The 16553-nt window shown below is 44.0% G+C and overlaps 1 protein-coding gene across 1 annotated transcript in view; it reads right to left on the reverse strand.

The window, feature by feature from the left end:
- SLC29A4 (solute carrier family 29 member 4) overlaps nucleotides 1-16115 on the reverse strand; it is a 28219-nt gene extending 12104 nt beyond the window's left edge. The window contains exons 1-6 of the mRNA XM_089477143.1: nucleotides 15812-16115; nucleotides 6054-6226; nucleotides 3770-3901; nucleotides 3439-3552; nucleotides 2900-3028; nucleotides 1347-1421 (exon numbers count right to left, since the gene is read on the reverse strand). Coding sequence (XP_089333269.1) covers nucleotides 1347-1421; nucleotides 2900-3028; nucleotides 3439-3552; nucleotides 3770-3901; nucleotides 6054-6216 — 613 coding nt within the window. The 5' untranslated portion in view covers nucleotides 6217-6226; nucleotides 15812-16115. The remainder of the gene's footprint in view (nucleotides 1-1346; nucleotides 1422-2899; nucleotides 3029-3438; nucleotides 3553-3769; nucleotides 3902-6053; nucleotides 6227-15811) is intronic.
- Nucleotides 16116-16553: the final 438 nt, after the last annotated feature.

Genomic DNA, 16553 nt, shown 5'->3' on the forward strand with positions numbered 1-16553 from the left:
CTGTAGTTCTGTGAGACATTTAGCCTTCTCTGTCAGAGAGCTCTGATGCCACCGCAAACTACAAATGCCAGGATTCCATAGCAATGAGTGGTGGCAATTAAAGCACTGTCAAACTGGATTATGTCTGCAGTGTGGATGCAGCCTTTGTGGCAGTCCTACATTTTAGGAGAGGCACTGCAACCTTTTAGAATGGTTGCACAAAATTTGGGAAACTACCCAATGATTGGGCATAAGGCTAGCAACTGGGACATTTTAAAAGCAGGTGAAAAAGTGGAGAAGAGAGCGTTGATCAGGATCGTTCCTGCCAAATCAGGACAGTTGGAGAGTATGGGCTGGATTGGCACACCAGGCAGTGCCATAGCCCTGGCCTAGTTTAAGGTGTTTCCCTATATCTAGAGGAATTTGTAATCTAAACTGGAAGGGTACATGGAGGAAACAAAGAACAGAGCCCAAGGGAAAAGGGAAGAGATAAAAGAACGGTGTAGAAAGTTAGCCAGTGTGTGGGTTATGATTGCTCCTTTTGGACCACTAGCCTGCTCTCTTCATGGGCTTGCCTTCTCTCTTTGACTCTGGGCCAGCCTAACAGGCAGTAGAACATGTCCACTAAAGATCCATGAATGTGTCAAGGCTGGGTGCCAGGCTGTGTATAAATGAGTGTGCCCCAACCGTCAGCCGTTAGTGCCTATGCCAGTCAGTGAGTGGGCAGTGAACAGAGACCACAGCTTGGTACCATCTGCCCTGGCCATTCAGTCTACTAAATGGCACAGAAAGCACAGCTTGTCACCAGAGCCAATAGTTGTTGACTCTTATTAGCAGAAAAATAACATACATTAGGGAAGCCAATAAAGCAGAAGAACATCCATCTTGTAAATGGCTGTTCCCGATCAGATGTCGAAAGTCTGAGCCAGCGCACAGGTGGAAATAGAGAACGATTCACATATTTCTGTTCCCCTTGGGCACCGAAATTAGGTTCCAGGGCAAACAAAGGGCATAACGTAAGTCCAAGTAATATAATCCAACTCTGTTGTTGTTATTAATAAAAAAATACAAGGCCTGAGATCTGATAAATCTCCTTGGGACCTTTCACACAACAGAATTATAGTGTTATGATCCCATTTTAACCACCATGGCTGCATCCTATAGAATCCTGGGATTTGCAGTTCAAGGAGGGGTACTTAGCATTTTCAGCCAGAAAGTCCTAGTGCCTCACCAAACCTCAAATCTCAGGGTTGTATGGGATGTAGCCATGGCAGTTAAAGTGGAATGAGGGCGCTATATTTGTGTAGTGTGAATGAGCCCTTGGTGCAATGTGTCCTTTGGGACTGGTTTAAAAAGGCCATACTCACTCTCACCGGTCATCACTCCCTGGGTATAGCGCTTTGGTAACATCCCGGTGTAGCCATAGAAGCTGGATTGCTGCACTTCAAAGGGGAGACAGAGACAAGAAAGCAAAGGAGGGGAAGCAGTTATTATGTTATAAAAAACGCACACTGCAACCTACATTTATTCCTTGTAACAACACAAGAATTATTCTTGCATTGATTCCTGGCTCAGTCCAGACCTGGTGTCTGTCCGGTGCCCACTCACAATGAACAGGAACTTGGTGCCCCTTTCCGCCTGTACTAATCCTCCTCCCAAACAGATTGGCAAGAGGGTTAGCACAGAACAGATTGGCAAGAGAGTTAGCATAGATAACAAAAGAAACCCTTTCTATACATGAGACAGATTTAAATTGTGGACTTTGCTACCGGACGGTGCAGTGATGACCATGGCATTGGGTGGCTTTAAGGAAAGTGCTAGACCAGGAAAGGTCTATTGATCGCTAATAGTCAGGGTGGCTTAATGGAGCCTCCATGTTCAGAGGCAATGTACTGTATCTCTAAATCACCAGAAGAAGTGGAAGCAAGGCCCTCTTCCATTTGTACTTCAGCTTCATGACTTGCCTAACTCTGCAAACAGGAATCTATTGCTTGAGCATGGGTTTTCCCCTTCTCTCTCCTAAAGCACTTCTCCTTTTGTGTCAAGTCTTTTGGATTACAAAGCTGCTAGTGATTATTGACTTACTCTTGATTTTAGGTAGCTGTCTTATAAGGCTTTTCAGCTGAAGAAGGGGAGAAATGTATATAAATAGAAGCAATTTGCTTAGCCACTAGAGAGAAACAGCACGCTGGATTAGATGGTCATGTTACAGCAGGTCTCTGCCTACATTCTTGGTGCTCCAAAACCTTATAGGAAATTGGGGTTTTATTGTTATCGCTGCCATATCATGCTGTACATTTCTAATTTTGGAGGTGGAACAGTGATGCCAAGTTTTCAAAACAGCAATAAGTGATAGTAGGGTTGACATGGAGGAGGTTTGTATATCTTACTGTATATACTCAACTATAAGTCAACTTCACATATAAGTTGAGGGCTTGCTTTGGGGCCAAAATTATGGATTTTGATTCATGTCTAAGTTGAAGGTAAAACTTAGGGGCATGTGACAAAGTCTCTAAAGGATGAAGCGAAGGAAAACAATGCCAAATAATTTACCAAATCCCAGCAGGCATAACTGTTACGATAAAGACTGGATAGATGAGAAAGTCAAGGGAGGAGTGCTTCTAGGACAAACTACACTCTTCCCTTTCAACAGGTTCCCTTTTAAAACAACAGTTAAAGTACAGTACTTACATTGACCCATAGATAAGTCGACTCAGGTTATTTGGGTCTAACTTTTGACTTAAATTTCTAGACTTATACATGAGTATATACAGTAAATACCAAATGAAAGTTAACCTAACTAACCATGTATTTCTCCATACCATGAATGCATGGTCCACATTCAGAAATGATATCATGTACACATTTATCTGAGCAATATGTATGCCCAGGTGAAGAGCTGAACCATTCCCATGCCTACCTGTGCAACCAAAGGCCACCACTCCCACCGCGATGAGGTTGATGGCATAGGCATGGCGCTGGGTGAAAAGCTCCAACCAGACATCGCAGATGCTAACAAAGAGAAGCGGACCCAGTGCAAACAGGTAACCTGTAGCAATGGTTTAAAAAGAGGCAAAAAGGTAAGGAGTGACTTCAAAGTCTCAGGCTAGGTTCATTGCTAGTCCTTCGTGGGAATGTTGAGGGTGGAAAATGAGACTTTCTCCATTAAAACTGTGGCTGAATTCACACTGCAGAAATAATCTGTGGTTTGATCCCACTTGAACTGCAATGGCTCAGTGCTATGAACTCTGGTAATGGTAGGTTGTTGAGGAGGATTATTTTTGCAGTGTGGATAAAGCCGAAGGGTACCACCACTGACATATAGTCTCCTCTGAATCCTCTGGTGACTCCCATGTCAACAGAGCAGTGAATTCACTCCAGGTTTTAATCTAGGTGCTGAAACCTATTCCCTAAAAGAGTCACAGCCCAAAGCCAGAAGAGGAAAGTAGCAGGACTTACCCACAGCAATCCTGGTGTGGAGGCTCAGCATTTCCACCAAGGCATTGTTGAGGATGACAGCTACCAAGGCTACCAAGATGTAAGTAAGGCTCATATCAAACACGATAGAGGTCCCTACAGAAGAACAAAGAAAAGAGGGATGAAGGAGCAGACAAATAACATAGCATGCAAAGTTTCTTTTGTGGAGGGACAAAAGGTTTTTTGGGGGATGAGGTGGGGAATCAGGCTACAGATGATGACGATGATGAAGAAGAATGACGAAAGTAGCAACAACCATGTATGCCAAAATATTCAATCTCCATAGCTGGGTTTTTTAAAACATTGTGCATACCTGGGTACTTGTGATGAAGATAGTCCACATCTGTGATAAAGCTGTTGTAAGGCAAGAGGAACCCAACTCCGGCTAGCAGCATTGCAAAGTAAATGCCATGGTAGCGATCCTGGGGTTCCGGATCTTCGCAGACTGCAGCCCAAAACAGGAGAACAGAGGTAGAAGCAGTTGGTTTTCAGTTCAGGATATCAGATGGGGATATCCCTGCAGATATTCTCCCAGAGAATCTTGAAAAAGCATTAAACCATGCCTCCCATTAAGACACTAAATAAATTAAAACACTTAAATACCTGCAGGTTGAGTCTCCCTTATCTGAAATCCAAAATACACTTGTCCTTGTGTATCCACAGATTCTTTATCCATGGATCCATGGCTTGAAAATATTTTTTTTAAAGTATAAATTCCAAACAGCAAACCTTGATTTTGCCATTTTATATAAAGGGACACCATTATAATCCCCAGAGCAGAAAACTTGGGTTTAATTTATTGCCATCCTGTGCAAAACCAGTTTCTGCAAATAACATTTGAAGCGCCTTGCGCACGGCGATTCCCCAACTTGAAATGTCAGCCAAATTTATAAAGGTGGTTCATTTATTGGTTCACGAAGCATGGTATTGTTTTTCTAAATGGCGCTCTCATTTTAAATCCACATTTCATGGCAATCAACCTAGAGTTTTATCTAATGCGGCTAATATTTAGGGACTCTAAACCGTCAACTTGCTTACAGTTGGAGCTGAATGGGAACTGATCATCCATGCAGAAAATCTCATTTGAAATTCCAAGCCAGAGAAGAATCTCTTAAAGGAAATGGCCCTCTTCACGAGAAAGATATGAACACAGCAATATCGCTTCCAACTGTCCTGGTTTGGCAGGGATAATCCCAATTAATCCTGTGTCATCCCACTTTTTCAGCTGCTTTTAAAATGTCCCAGTTTCTCTCTCCTCCTCCCACTTTCCCCCTTTGTTCTCAGCTTACTTCAACTGCTGCAAACTGAGTTCAAAGTGCAAAGCTGGTTAACTCTCAGTTAACTCAACGGAGGGGAGAAGGGGAGGAATCTTCCTACTAGGTTCAGGCAAAAGTAAACTACTGCAGCCTGTCCTAATGTGTGTTTACCGCATTAATAACTTTTGCCATCTTGATCACACTTTGATGTTGCTTGGCCAGATGAGTCCCAATTTGCATCTGTGAGATGTTGGAGGGTATGCAACATGCCAAATGAATGTTCATGTAGTGGCCATATTTGGAGAGAAAACTGGACAACATGAAGGAGCAACTAACCACTACTTTCTGATTCCAGACTGAAAAGGAAGGATTTAACCACCACTTTCAGCTTTAGTTGATAAAATGCTGGCATTAATGTTACAAAATGGCAGGCTTTTCGAGGGTCTCGAGTGCCTAAGGGGACGATGTACCCTCCATGATAAATACCACTCTGATTAAATTCCATTTGGCAAATTACAACCTTTCAGCTGATACCCAGGAGGTGCTCAAATTGCAGGCCTTTGCAATACAACGCAACCAAATAACACTGTACAAAGCAAGAAAAAGGCCAAATGTGCCGAGACGTTAAGAGGCAGGAAAACCGAATCCTTATCTACTAGAAGCTGCGCAAATAGAAAATTTTGTCTGTGCAGAGATAGCTCAACAGTCAGTAATATAATGGAAAGATGGAAGGTCTGGGCTGGAGCTGAACTGCCAAAATGTGTTTGTGCCCTATTTATAACAGTTATCTAAAACAGCACAGCGCACCCCGTAAAGTTGTTTTTGCAGTCTCTGGCAATTCCTTCCCCCCAAGATTCAACTACATTTTTCTTTGTCTGGCAGGAAAGTGTGAATTATCTCTCCTGGAAACCTTTGGAAATGGTGACACACCTTTTAAATAGGTTACAGGGGCCTCCTGCACTGTTTGACGTTTTAAAAAATGACATTTTCAAAACCACAATTGGATTCCCAGCCACATCTGGGTTCATCCTAAGGATTGGAGCATAGCTTTGGTGCAGCTTCTGGCCTCTTAAGATGCGTGTGTCATTTAAACAGCATACCTCCAAAGTGGCCCAAAGCCGCTTTATTTTGGCCTGTCTGTTTGGGCCCAGGGTTACCGGATAAAGATTTGCTGATTTGAAACAACTGAAGCCTGAATTTCTCAACTTGGGTAATTGCTGGACTCGACACATATTCACCACCTTGTATAGCTCCTCTAAAGCTAGAAAAGAACTGGAATAGGATGGATATCAAGACATTTCTTTTTTAAAGAAGGCACGCAACCAGGTGTTGAACCCTCACCTGGCTCCATGAAGGTGAGGACTCCCTTGGCTTGACATGCTTTAGCCTGGAGTTCTTCCTCCTCCAGCTGGTAGCTGTCGAAGCTGAAGCTCATCACCACGTTGCCTTCAGGAGTCACCATGGGGCTGATATCTTTGAAGTGGTCTCCCCCAACGGAGCCCATGGCTGCTGACCTACAGATTGCAAAAGGAGACCATCATTTAGATGACGCTCTCAGTCAACTCTCCAGAGGACAGAGGTCTATGTTTTTTTAATTAATAAAGTAATTTTAATGCAGAAGGTCAATCAAGACAATATACATGAATTAAATAAGAACAAACTTGGCAATCCCACCAGCAAACAACAATGCAACAAAACAAACCGTAGAAGCTGTGTTTCAAAGGCCAAAGTAAAAGTTAGGAGGAGTAATTAAAAGTCTTCTATTACTGTCTCAGAGTATGACTCCTTTATGAAATCTCTTGTATAACGTCCTTCCGGAAACCCAAGTGATAAAGAGGTCTTTGTGTTTGAGAACTATAAACTGTTCCATCGCTGTGGCTGTGGATATATTTCTAGCGTATGACACTCTTATGTCAAGAGGCATATGTCTGGCATGCAGCTACTTCTCTGTGGGTATATCTCCTGTTGCTATCCTCTCCTTAAGTTCATCTTTAAAGGAGGACGTCCCTTGAACACAGTCATTCCCATGTTACTGGACAGGGGCAGAGATACATTCAGCTATTTTCCTGTGCTTGGACGCATTGCAACAAGCATCCACAGGGACCTCCCTGGGTCCTTAGGAGGTCCCTGCAGATGACATTCTTGCAGCAAGTCCAGCCACAGGAAAATAGCTGGATGCATCACTGCAGACCCCTCTGCTCTCCAGTAAGTTGGAAATGGGGGCTGCATCACTTAAAAGGTGGGTCAGGAAGGATTTTAGTCACTGTGTGGTCAGTAAAGAATTCCAACCTCTGCAACAGCCAAAAAACAGGATGTTGATCCAGATCCATCACAACTGCAGCCAGACAATTCTATAGAGTTCTTCATAGAACCGCTCATGCAACAACCGTTATTTCATTGGAGATAATGGGAATATCTCAAGAGCAGGCCTCCATGCCTTTAAAATAGGGATTTCTTTTTTCAAAGGGCATTACAAGTACCAGATAAGAGCCAGTGTGGTGTAGTGGTTTGAGCATTAGACTATGACTCTGGAGACCAGGGATCACCCACTGGGTTTCTATGGCTGAGCAAGGAATTGAACCCTGGTCTACTCCAATGCTCAAACCACCGCACCACACTGGTTCTCAGATCTTACTTAGGCTGCCTGCACATTGCAGAAATAACCCAGTTTTATACCACTTTAACTACTATAGTTCAATACTATGGAATTCTAGAAACACTAGTTTGTTGTGGCACCAGAGCTCTCTGACACTGAAGGCTAAATGCCTCACAAAACTACAATTTTCAGAACTCCACAGCAATGAGCTGTGACTGTTAAAGTGGCATCAAACTAGATTATTTCTGCAGTGTGGATGCAGCCTTAGTTAAGTACCTCTAACTAAGCAGCTGATACAGAACTGCAGCCCCCAGTAGCATTGTCCAGAATACATATCAACAAAAATAATGCAATTTCCTTAATAGATGGAAACTGCAGCAATCTGTTGGAATGATTTGTAATTCTAATAAAAGTCCTGCCTCCCCAGAAGAGTATTTTCGCATCCCACAGGTGATATATGGACCATTAGTCAACAACTACTGTTGTATAGCGTGGGTCTAAAGAACCCAAATCACTAGTAGAAGATTATGAGCTTTTTTCTTCCTTTTAAAGAAGCGGAATGGCTCAAAGAAAATGTTATTATAACTCTATTAATTTCAGATGAAAAATTAAGCACGCACATTCTTCTTTCCTGTTGGAACAAAATGGATAGCAAATGGCTCAGCATTAGCCATGCGGCTGTGCTGTTTTAATGTTCTAGCCTTCATGGTTGCTAAATACGTCTTTAAAATGCGTGGTCATCACATGATGAAATCAAAGGAGCCAAAAGAGGAAAGGTGTGCACTTGCTCAGGAATGGATTTACTGCCTCTCTGACATCAGGTCACTAGCTGTCACTCCTCCTGAAGTCTGCTGTCTGAATGCTACTGATAATGTCTGCCTTGTGCCAGATCTGGGTGTCGTTCCAAGCCTCTCCAAAGGTTCGTTTTGGTGCTGAATGCTCTCAGATGTTACTGCTACAGCATAAGCTTTATTGATGGTCAATGATGCAGCAAAGGGAACACAGCAGAGAAGCATTCCAGCCCTTTTGCTGATAAGATACGGCACCCTTTGCAGCCAATGGTAGAACTGGACCCCCAAATAAATCCTAACCAGACTTATCACACAGCCAGCAACCAAATCAAATCCCCAATCATTAAGCATGTATGGGGCACCTGAGGTGGGGTGCCCTCTCCTCTAAGCTAACATTGATGGAAGATGGGCTTCCCAGGGTTTATAGTGCAGAAGCAAAGAAAGAAAACCAAAGTGTGCAAGTGTGATCCATCCTCCCCGCAAACAGGTATGACAACAGCATGCAAAGGGATCTTGTAGCACCTTTGAGACTAACAGAAAGAAAGAACCTGGCAGCAGGAGCTTTCATTGACTTAAGTCTAGGAAAGCCCACGCTGGCAGCTTCTTTCTTTCAGATTTTCCAGACCAACATGGCTATGTTTTTGGATTCTACCAGTGCAGCTAACAACAGCAGCAGCAAAGAACAGTACAAGAAGATTAGCAACAGAGAAAAAATTGCTCTCCCAGCCTTCGTATCTTTTCCTAGCCTCAAACTCCAAAGCAAATATAAAAAGCATCCTGCAAGGTAACTCTCTTCATTGCCACTAGACAGCTGTTAACATTTGGCCATGATGCTAACAAGGACTGTAAAACCCATCTGCCTGGTTGCAGGGGCCCAGTGTATTACAGTCTGTTTGCCCATTCTCCTTGAGATTCACATCTTGTAGAAAGCACCTGGGGCCAGGCATTCTAGCTCCACCTCTGCTGATGTGCTTTTTGTGCTTCCCATACATTGCCCACGCATTGTGTGTGTGCATAAAAGTGCAAAGATCATAGAGAGAAGGCAACACCAGAACAAGGCTTCTGGATAGTTGGTTAATCATATGGAGAGATGAATCCCTGGAAAATCAAAACTGTATAGAATCATCATAGAATCATGGAGCTGGAAGGGAATCAAAGGGCCATCCAATCCAACCCCCTGCCATGCAGAAATACATAAAGTACTCCCTGTGACAGATAGCCATCCAACCTCTGTTTAAATACCTCCAAATAAGGAGACTCCACCATACTCTGAGGCAGCCTATTCCACTATGAGAAAAGCTCTTACTGTCAGGAAGGTCTTTCTAATGTTTAAGTAGAATCTCTTTTCCTGAAGTTTGAATCCACTGCTCTAGGTCCTAGTCTCTGGAGCAGCAGAAAACAAGCTCACTCCATCCTCAATATAACATCCCTTCAAATGTTTAAACATGGCCATCCTGCATGGTGTATTAGTTTGAGTGTTGGATTATGACTCTGAGGACCAGGGTTCGAATCCCAGCTTAGGCATATAAACCAACTGGGTGACCTTGGCTAAGTCACACCATCTCAACCTCAGAGGATGGCAAAGGCAAACCCCCTCTGAAGGAACTTGACAAGAAAATCCCGCGATTTCCTGAGTCGAAAATGACTTGAAGGCACACAACAACAACAACAACATGCGGACACCTCTTAACCTTCTCTTCTCCAAGCTAAACATACCCAGCTCCCTAAGTCTCTTTTCATAAGGCATGCTTTCCAGACCTTTCACCGTTTTGGTTGCCCTCCTCTGACTATATTCCAGCTTAGCAATATCCCTCTTGAATTGTGGTGTCCAGAAGCAGACACAATATTCCAGGTGTAGTTTTCAAGTTAGATAGTAAAGCTAACTGGTTAATAGATCCTTACCTCTCTCAAGTGCTAGTAGAATTGGACAACATTTGCAAACCTTCTTGGTATAAGATCTGGGGTACCACTTGTGCAGATTTTTAAATTTTGTAATGTAATGCATGCTTATTATTCCACTACTAAATACTAAATTTCATCTACATGCCATGAAGCAAGCATACATCTTCTTATCCAAACAAATATGTTGGAAAGCATATAGTTAGAGCTGCAAAGGGTCTCATTGCTACCTGATGCAGAATGCATTGGTCTCCTCTACTGAAAAGAAACCATTATTATTATTATTATTATTATTATTATTATTATTATTTTGTCTTCCGCTGCTGATAGAAAGCAGTACAGATGTTCTCTTCGTCATTTCTTAATGGGAGAAAGTTGTGCTTAATTAACCTCATGTTAACTCCTTTCAGCGGAAAAACAAAGGCAGATGAACAGACAGCAGAACGGACCAAAAAAGAACAACAGCACGGGAAAATATCTTTGTCGGTAAACACTATAAAGGAAAAAAGGAAAAGATAAGGGCAGACAGGAAATTACTTCCATATACCAACTGTAAAAGATGTGGGGGTTGTTTGCTTTTTAAATAGCGGTCCTATTAAAAAGGGGAGAAAAAAACACCCAACGTTGCTTATCTGATGCTTGTCAATATTCAGCCAACATACCTGATGCACAATGAAATGCTTCCCATAGGCTCCTTACATAAACTCTCTTTTGTTGCTCTAGATTTAATCTAAGAATGGAACTAATTCCCATCTTGCCAGGTCGATATTAGAAGTCCCAAAATAACGGCAAGGAAAAGAGGTCCTTATGAAGCAGACATTACCCAAGAAGTCTATCCTTGAAAACCGTCAGAGAAGGTAAAGCTTGGTATATCCATTTGGGCCCAAGAGTTTAAGGGCCAGCTCAGGGATGATGTGCAAAGAGCAGCTTGTGGGGCACTTAAAGGTGCATCGACACTGTAGAAATAATGCGGCATGACACTACTTTAAGTGGTGCAGCTCCATCCTATGGTATCCTGGGATCTGTAGTTTTAGAAAGCCTTTTCTGCCAAAGAATGTAAATGGAGTGCAAACTACTTTGCAGCCATTGAAATAAGCTGAGGGGGAAAATGGGAAAGTGAGAGGAGGGAAGAGAAACTGGGACATTTCAAAAGCAGTTGAAACAGTGAACAAGTGAAGGATTAATTGGGACTATCCCTGCCATATTAATTTAAATTAATTTATTAAATATTTATTCCCATCAGGTGCCAAATAGATTCTGCTTTCTCCAGTTGTTGTTATTCTGTGTTTTCAAGTCAACTCTGACTTATGGCAATCCTCTCATAGGATTTTCTGGGGAAGATATATATTCAGGGTAGGTTTGCCATTGTTTTTCTATGAGGCTAAGGGAGTGTGGCTTGCCCAAGATCACTCAGTGGGTTTCCATGGTTGAAAGGAGATTCACATCCTCATCTTCTGGAGTCCGAGTCCAACACGCAAACCACTACAACTCACTGGCTCAGTTGTGGAGTACATCCTGACAATTTGGGCCTGAATTTAGAAAAGGAAGGACATCTCATGTGTGCTTACTCTCTCTCCTCCATCCTATCGTCACTTTGAAAGCTTCCCGGTGTTGCCTGTGACTATGGAAATGAAGGATAGGAGCTATTCCAAGATAAATTAATATAGATAAAAGAGAACAGATAAAAGAGAGCAACGATAAAAAGGGATATATTGGTGCACCCTTCACCTTGCATCTGGACTCGCTCATCTGAGCATGACGCAGGAAGTTTGTTTTAACTCTGTGCTGCAGACCAGTTTGGTTCTCCTCTGCCTGAAGCTACTTTTAGAATGAATTTTATATATACAAGCCCACATTCATGGCAAGTCCGCTCCCCTTCTGCCCCCAACTCTGAATCGGAAATGCATTTGTGGCTAACTAGGTGTGCGAGTGCTCTGCCACAAATGAGTATCTTGTTTCTGTACACTGCCACTAAATTCCTCCCTCACCCTTTCCACCTTCAGCTTCATGACAAACAATCCTGGCATCATGGTTCTGAACAGTAATCGTCTTTGGAGCTGTCCAGAACCAGCCCAAAACATTTCACAGCCCATTCCATGTACAAAAGTCAACTGGACAAAAAGCTGAATACGACCAATGCACTTTAGAAAAGGACAACTAATGCAAAGGACAAAATGGTGCCCCTTTCCTTTCCATATACACAAGACTGACCCGAATCTGTAACAGGACATCATCCTCTACACTATCTGGGGCCAGAGCAGATGCTAGGTGTCCACAGAGTACCTAAAGAACAAAATGATGTGTATTGTGTATGGAAAACGTAGCCCTATAACATTGCCGCTGCTTTATAACTACCTTAAGCTCTCCTGTTGATGTTCTCCAGCCTCAATGTGTTTTCCTTGAGCAGCTGAGGGGATTTGTAGTGCTCTTACCCTTCAAAACGGCATGCCTTGTGACAAGGATAGGCACTTTCGGTGGTGCTGGGGTGAAGAGGGAGCAACCTTTCTTTCTTTCTTTCTTTTTATTTCATTTTAACTAAAATATTTCTATCCTACCTTCTGTTGTGAGATTGGTGGGTGGAATACAGTTAAAACAATTTTAACAATTTAGCTACAGGCCACGAAGGACTCCAAAGCAGCAAATAATGGCATTTGTTCACTGTTTTCCCGAGATGCTTATGCGATAATAGCCTAGGAAGGCAAAGGCCACTGGAAAAGTATGCATGACATTTTGTTAATGTGCTTTTGCTACAGAGGCCTTTTTTGAGGTTACCCAGTTCCCAGGAAATCCTCTGGCTGCACACACAAGGATTCATGTGTTTTTTCCCAGTCCCTCCTGGAAAAAAAAGTTAAAGCGACTCAAAGAAGCAGGAAACCTGTGGCCCTCTGATGTTGTGGGACTGTGTTGGCTAGGTCTGATCTGATTTGCAATCCAGGAACATCTAGCAGTCCCATACATCCCCTCCATTCATGCCAAACTGCAACTCCCATCAGACCTCACTAGTACTGCTAATTGTGAGAAATTATGGGACTCTGGAGGGCCACAGGTTTCCTGGTCCTGATGGAGTACATCCTTCCATGATAATCCAAGTGATTATGTCATGTTCAGTAAGCCAACAAACCACCCAAGATGGTCTTCCTTGCAAACCAAACCAAAGATGACAAAATGATGCTCCTGTCTTGCTTGCTACAAGGTAAACAAGCATTTAAGATGCACTGAAATGCTCAGCTGCAAAATAACCCCCCCCCCCCCCAATAGTTAACCATTAAAACTGCATGAGGTAGTGGTTTGGGTGCTGGACTCCAGGACTCTGTCAGGCTTCAAATCCTCATTAACAAAAAAGAAGCTCAGGCTGAACTATTATGTTACTCCCTTACTGGGTAGTAAGCCTCATCAGTCTCAGTGGGATTTCCAAATGCTCAATGTGGGTAACCAAAGGCCCCCACAACACACCAGCCATATGTCCCACAAATGTTTGGAAGAAGTATGTGTCTGTAACTCAAACTTGCACACTTGACTTACTAAGGTGAATATGGTGAGTCACACAGTCACATATGAGAATTCACTAGGAATGGGTTTACTCAGTTTACAGTATAGTAAACTTATAGTGGTTCCCTGCCTCACCCCCCCCCCCATGCTCTTGGACTACAGCTCCCATCATTCTCACCCATCTTGGCCAATGATGACAGAAGCTGCAGGTGGCAGTGTAGCTACAAGGTGTCACAAAATACAGACACTGCCTTTCCAAATAAAGAATTCTCTCCCTTCAGTCCCCAGATTTCTAGCTTTGACGAAAGTGAGACACTGACAATCATTCACACTGAGAACTTGTGTGCAACACCCTCATTTTGTTCCCCCCACAACTAACATCCTTGTCTGCAGTGCAACATCTGGGGGCTAAAAGTTGAGCCATGAGGTTCATGTGTTGCACAAGGGACTGACATGCTCCAAAATCTCCACTCCATCTCAAAGTTCGCCATAGATTCTGTCACATTTTCTTAGCCAAACCTACCTCACAGGGCTGTTGGGAGGAAAGCAAAGGAGGCCAGATACATATTAAGATACTCATACTACCTTGAAGAAACAGTGGCATAGATGCAATTAATATTAATAGCCATCATCTTTGCGATGAAGCAAGCCTGCCTAAGCTCATAAGCATCTAACTCAGGACTATGCAGCCTGCGATTCTGAGTGGAATTGTTGGAATTGGAGCCAGAGCCCAGTAAACATCCTCCCTTGAATGTTCAATTCCCTGTAAAAGGTCGCCTTTATCCAGATTAAAAGCAAAAGAGAGATTGCACTGGAGGGGTTAGAAGATGCTCCTCTTCCAAATCAAACAATTTCCCCATCAGTGTGAAAGACAGGAACAAGATAACAGCACACACTAGGACTGGCCTCAGATCCCTTCTGGCTTTGGAAACAGGATCAACCTCGAATAGTACTTGGATGAGAGACCACCAAGGAATACCAGGTGGTTTGTTCTTGTTGTCTATTCTCCAGTTGATCTTGACCCATGGCGACCCTGTAGATGAGACATTTCCAAGACTCCCTCTGCTCCACTGCTCTGCTCAGGTCCTGCAAATTCATACCCATGACCTGCTTAACAGAGTCCATCCATCTTGCATGAGGCCTTCCTCTCTTTTGGCCTCCCTCCACCTTTCCTAGCATTATTTTCTCCCCAGTGATTCATGCCTCCTCAGGATGTGGCCAAAGTACAACAGCCTCAGTCTTGTCACCTTGGCTTCCAGAAAGGTTTCTAGTTTGATCTGCTCCAGGAACCATTTGTTTGACTTCTTGGCTGTCCATGGGATCCTCAGCACTCTTCTCCAGGCCCATATTTCTAATGAATTAATTATCTTCTTATCTGCTTTCTTAACTTTCCAGCTCTCACATCTATAGATTGGTTTGTATGATTCTAACTTTCATGCTCAGTTGTACGTCTTTACATTTTAGGATATATTCTAGTCCTCCCAGAGCTGACCTCCCAATTCTTAGTCTTCTTATGATTTCTTGACTACAGTCCCTGCTCTGATCAATATTTGAACCCAGGGATGAAAAATTCTTTTGACTATTTCTATTTCCTGACTGTCTTAGGTTAAAGTTGCATTCGGAGGAAAGGACTGGTAAAACCACTTGTGAGCAGTCTGAGTATTCTTGCCTAAGAAAACCCCTTGGAATGAACAGAGTCACAAATCCACAGGTGACAAATGCACACACACAAAGGCAGGAGTGGGGTGCAATGGGGAAAGTCCCAGATGAGAGCACCAAACCCTGGAGGCCAGCAGGGGGCGCTCTGCAAACGCACCAGCCTGAAGCCAAGAACAATGCATTTACATCTCCAAGGGTTGTTTGTGTGTTTAAATGGCAATGGATGCTAGGAAAGTGTACCCATTGCATTAATATTTGGGGGATGACAAACCCAATCGTCGTCTGCCCCCCACAATATTATCCTTCTGGACTGGAGTGTGTGGATGGGGGGGACCCTTGGCTTCCTCAACCACTTGGAAAGCTTGCAACCTGCATTTTGGGTACCACTGTGTTTTTGTGGATTTGGATGGGGGGCTCTCTAAGGACCTGGGGTTTTCTCAAGCTGGGAACACTGTCTCAACCCCAGCCTCCCCTTCTGCCTCCTCTTATCCCCCCTATCTCCATCCTTCCTCCCCATTTTATTGTTTTGTTTAGCAAAGCTGCCCCTTCTTTTCTTTGCCAGGAGGAAGAAGGATGGAGGAACAAAAGAGGACCACTCTTCATCCTCCCAGGACAACAGGTACCCCACAGATCCCCCCTGCTCCCCCCCCCAACCATTGCCTTACCTGGCCTTGCTGGGGGGCTGAGGCTGGTGTTCCCTTGGGTCTATGGACCGATCTCAGCACCGGTGCCACCTCTCTGCCTTCAGATGGGCAGCAGCCGGTGCCAGCTTGGAGCTCCTTGCCATGGCATCTCTTCCTCCTCTTCTTCCTCTGGCTGCTCCGGGCAAACTCACAGTTGGCACAGCGTGGCAGAGGGAGACTGGGCTGGATGGGGAGGGAAGCAAAGAGGCAAGCGAGTGAAGCTGTGAACGTGGGAATGCGCAGGGCAAAGGACAGCCCACCGGCTCCCTCCTCTGCTGCCTGCCACCCTCCTCCTTTCCTTCTCCTCCTTTCCTTCTTTCCCTCCAGAGACTCAGCAAGGAGGGGATCAAGACAAGGCCAGGGGGGCTCTGGACTCAAAGATCAGGGCAAACTGGAACCCCTCCCCCAAGGCTAGTGGTTTGAGCATCGGATGATGGGGGGGGGGGGCTGTGTGAGGTCAGGGTTTGAATGGTAGAACCCTAGAGTTGGAAGAGACCCCCTTTGCCATGCAGAGAGACATCCACTGCAGGCCCATTCTGTCATGCAAGAAGATAACCCTCCTCTGCTACCACCTTCCTCTCTTTCTTCCCCCCAGAGACCCAGGAATGATGGGGGAGGAAGCCATCTACTGGGGATGCTTTGATTGAGATTTCCTGCATGGCAGAAGGGGGTTGGACTAGATGGCCCTCGGGGTCTCTTCCAACTCTATGATTCTATGGTTCTA

This window comes from Sceloporus occidentalis, unplaced genomic scaffold (genome assembly GCF_023333645.1).
Source record: "Sceloporus occidentalis isolate IW3139 unplaced genomic scaffold, rSceOcc1.0.p SCAF_10, whole genome shotgun sequence".
Lineage (NCBI taxonomy): Eukaryota > Metazoa > Chordata > Lepidosauria > Squamata > Phrynosomatidae > Sceloporus > Sceloporus occidentalis.